General features: G+C 38.5%; 1 protein-coding gene across 1 annotated transcript; it reads left to right on the forward strand.

Annotated features, from left to right (window-relative positions):
* The first annotated feature begins 1,677 nt into the window (after positions 1-1,677).
* LOC143628104 (uncharacterized) lies at positions 1,678-3,201 on the forward strand. The gene is made up of 2 exons (XM_077097773.1): positions 1,678-2,085; positions 3,118-3,201. Exons 1-2 carry the CDS (start codon positions 1,678-1,680, stop codon positions 3,199-3,201), a joined length of 492 nt encoding a protein of 163 aa, XP_076953888.1.
* Positions 3,202-4,145: the final 944 nt, after the last annotated feature.

A 4,145-nucleotide genomic window follows, 5' to 3' on the forward strand; every position in this document is an offset into this window, starting at 1 on the left:
GAAAGATGTCTTGACTAATTGGAAAAATTTTTAAAACGTTGTGTCGAGATTAATTTAGTTTTAACCTGGGAGAAAAGTCATTTCATGGTACAAGAGGGTATAGTGTTGGGTCATGTAGTTTCAAGTCGGGGAATGGATGTGGATAAAGCAAAAACTAAGGTTATTTCATCATTACCACCACCGAAAAATGTAAAAGGGGTAAGGTCATTTTTAAGGCATGTCGGGTTTTACCGGCGGTTTATTAAAGGTTTTAGTGTGATTACTAAACCTTTATGCAATTTGTTGCTAAAAGATGTTGCATTTGATTTTACTAATGAGTGTTTGCAAGCGTTTGGTGTTTTGAAGGAAAAATTTGTGCAAGCAACGATTTTGCAACCACCGGATTGGGCGAAACCGTTTGAAATTATGTGTGATGCTAGTGACACAACGATTGGAGCAATTTTGGGTCAAAAAATTGATAAGAAGCCGGTGGTGATTTACTATGCAAGCAAAATGTTATCCAAGGCACAATTGAACTACACCACTACCGAAAATGAATTACTTGTGGTGGTGTATACCTTGGATAAGTTTCGGTCATACATATGTTGAAGTAAGGTTGTGGTTTATTCGGATCATAGTGCGGTTCATTACCTCATGGAGAAGAAAGATGCAAAAACCCGTTTGATTTGTTGGGTCTTATTGTTACAAGAGTTCAATTTGCAGATCCGATATAAAAAGGGGTGTGAAAATGTGGTGGCGGACCGCATATCGAGGATTCCTTTGGAAGGTGTTGATGATTGACATGAAATCAATGAGAGATTTCCGGATGAACAGTTGTTAGCCGTTTCCACTACACCGTGGTATGCTCATTTCGTCAATTATCGGGCCACGGATGAGATGCCGAAACATTGGACCAAGAAAAGAAGGCAACAATTTTTATCCCAAGTCAAGCAATATATTTGGGATGAACCTGTTTTGTTCAAAATTAGTGCCGATCAAATCATTGGGCGTTGCATTCCCGATTCGGAAGTGCAAGAGATTTTGGCACATGCTCATTCATCGGCTTGTGGCGGTCATTTTAGTAGGAAAAATACGGGTTACCGAGTTCTTACATGTGGGTTTTATTGGCCACAATTTTTAAAGATGCAAGTGAATATGCTCGCCATTGTGTTAATTGCTAGAACGAGATGAGATGCCTTTGCAACCCATATTGGTGGTTGACATTTTTGATGTATGGGGTATTGACTTTATGGGCCCGTTTCCAAATTCTTGTGGTTACTTATATATTTTGGTGGCGGTGGATTATGTTTCAAAGTGGGTTGAGGCCATAGCAACAAGGACCAATGATCACACCGTGGTATGTAAGTTTGTTCAATCTAATATTTTTGCAAGATTTGGAATTCCGAGAGTGATTATAAGCGATGGTGTAACGCACTTCAAGAGCTTTAATTTTGGAATATTGTTGAAACGGTATAATGTGAATCATCGAATTGCTACTCCGTATCACCCGTAAACAAGTGGACAAGTTGAAGTGTCCAACCTACAAATTAAGAAATATTGATGAAGACGGTGCGGGTTAATAGGAAGGATTGGTTGGTGAAGCTGGATGATGCACTATGGACATATCGAACCGCTTACAAAACGCCCATATGAACGACTCCTTATCTGTTGGTCTATGGGAAAGGATGTCATTTGCCTATGGAGTTGGCTCACCGGGCGTTGTGGGCTATTAAGAGTGTAAATATGGATTATAATGAAGCCGGTGAGTTGAGAAAGTTGAAGTTGGCGGAGTTAGAGGAGATAAGGGATGAGGCTTATGAATGTGCATCGGCATACAAAGACAAATTGAAAAAAGTTTATGATGACAAATTGAGGAAGCGGGTTTTTGAAGAAGGACAAAAAGTTTGGTTATATAATTCACGGCTTAAACTTTTTCCCAGAAAGTTGAAGAGCAAATGGATGGGCCCGTATGTTATAACAAAAGTGGGTAAGTTTGGTGATGTGGAAATTGAAGACTTGCACAATCAAATAAGACAAACTGTGAACGGACACCGACTTAAACCATACTTGGAGGGTAAGGATATTAACATATGTGAAGTGGACAAGGTGGGCTACCTGTTGCGGTCGCCTGAGGAAAAAACCAATTAAATGGTCCATGTTTGTTGTATAGTGTAGTTTAGTTTTTGTTCAAATTTGCTTTTAAAAATTACCTTTCTCGTTTAGGAGTGTGTCCAAATTAAGTGTGGGAAATTTTTATGAATTTATTTACCGTGTTTAGGGCAAGTTGGGTTTTTCATGGGGGTCAGGGTAATTTTTAGCTTTTGTTTTGTAATTAATCATATTTTTTTTTTAAAAAAAGAATTTACCCTTCAGGTGCCACCGTAGCCTACGGTGTCCACCGTAAGCTACGGTGGACCTGACAAACTTACGCTAGTAATGTTCTGTTTATGGTGGAGGGTTTACGCTAGGAACCTACCGTCTACCGTAGCTTACGGTGGCCACTGTAGTCGATGAGCAGGTGCAGCGCAGCATGGATATAAAAAAAAATAAAAATCCGAAAATCATAAAAAATTTCCATCCACATAAACCCTTATCTTCTTTCTTTCTTTCTTTCATTTATCTCACCATCATCCTCTTCATTCCTTTCTACAAAACCCTAGCCTCACCATCCTAACGTCTTCAATTCTTAATCAAAATCAACGTTTTTCGGGTCTAACTTGACTAGATTTTTGCAAGGAATCATATTCTTTGCTCGTTTTTCATCAATCTTAACTTTTTGGGGTTCGATTTTGGACGTTTTTGGTACGAAAATTTTGAACAAGAAGTGGGTTTTGCAAGTGATTAGTGATTAGTGTGATTAGAGAGTTTGATTCGACTTAAAGGCATGTTTTTCTTCACTCACTTGCTACAAATTTGATAGGTTAAGATTTCATGATTGAACATTGCTTACACTTGCTTGTTGAATGTGAGAAAGTTTGATGTTAGTTTGAAATTGTGTTATGGTTGTGAATATGGTATGGAAAAATAAAGTTTGACAAAAGTTTGAAAGTGGAATATGCTATATGTTTAAACGAAATGCTGTCAAAATTATGTGAAAAATTAATTGTTTATGATTTTATCATATATTCATAACCGTAGAAACAAGCAAGTGTGGGGATGTATGAGGAGATGAATGCTAACTTGGTTAAGTTTGTCATTGTGTTTAGAGGGACGTTCTGGTAAGGATAAAAGAAAGGGAATTGCGGGTTCATCTAGCAACACCGCTGCTGAACAATAAAAAAGGCAGAGGTTAGAAGAACGAGAAGAGTAGGTGCATTATGTTAAACCTGATTGGCGTCATGGGCCATTAACAGATCATGATATGAGATGGAAACCAGAATTATTTCATGAGAAGATGTATACATTGAGAAAGAAGTCCGACGCATTTATATGTGAGAAAGTGGTTTCAGAACGGGAGTTTGGGCCGTTTGATGTATCTGATCGATTCAAAGCATTGGGTTGGGAAGCAGCCCTCAAGTATTATGATTATAATGACGAGTATGTTTTCATTGATGAAATTGAAGAATGGGTAGCAACGTTGAGATGTCCATCGTTTAATAAACCCTCGGCGATGAAGCTCATAGGAACTGTTAATAACATTGATGTAACCATGTCTTTTGAAACATTGAGGCAAATTGCAAGATTTGATAATAAGCCTCAAAACAATTATGTGTATCCAGATTTGAATGACTTGTATTTCCAACCAGACAAGCATCCAACTTGGGACACCATGTTGGAAGCGTTGTTTTTGCCCAGTAAGCATAGTGGGAAGTTGTTAAGGAAGAATCTGAAGATTGAGCCAAAAATGTTGCTCATTATTTGTCTACATAACGTCATGCCGAGAAGAGGGGATATGCAGGAAGTTCGATACCCCGAGGTACCAATCTTATACGCTTTGATGCATGGAGGACCCCTTGTTTCATTCCAGTACCTAGTACTTAACAATATTTGGTTATGCCAGAATAATGTGAGTAGAAAGATTATCCCGCATTGTCGGTTGATTACCGCGTTGTTGATGCGATTTGGTGTTATTAGGGATAATGATGTTGGGTTTGGAAAGAAACACAAGCCATTCGATGTGACAAAGTTAGGGGTCGGTTGGGAATATCGAGCAAGTGAAAGGTACC

Source organism: Bidens hawaiensis, unplaced genomic scaffold (genome assembly GCF_021521415.1).
Source record: "Bidens hawaiensis isolate Kalapana, Puna unplaced genomic scaffold, B.hawaiensis_p1.1 tig00004795_1, whole genome shotgun sequence".
In the NCBI taxonomy this organism is placed as follows: domain Eukaryota; kingdom Viridiplantae; phylum Streptophyta; class Magnoliopsida; order Asterales; family Asteraceae; genus Bidens; species Bidens hawaiensis.

What these genes read in the sequence shown, in the direction of transcription:
- LOC143628104 (XM_077097773.1), top strand. Translation starts at nt 1,678, where the DNA reads ATGGAGTTGGCTCACCGGGCGTTGTGGGCTATTAAGAGTGTAAATATG. An exon ending in ACATATGTGAAGTGGACAAG is followed by an intron (nt 2,086 to 3,117) that starts GTGGGCTACCTG and finishes TCATAACCGTAG; the next exon opens with AAACAAGCAAGTGTGGGGAT.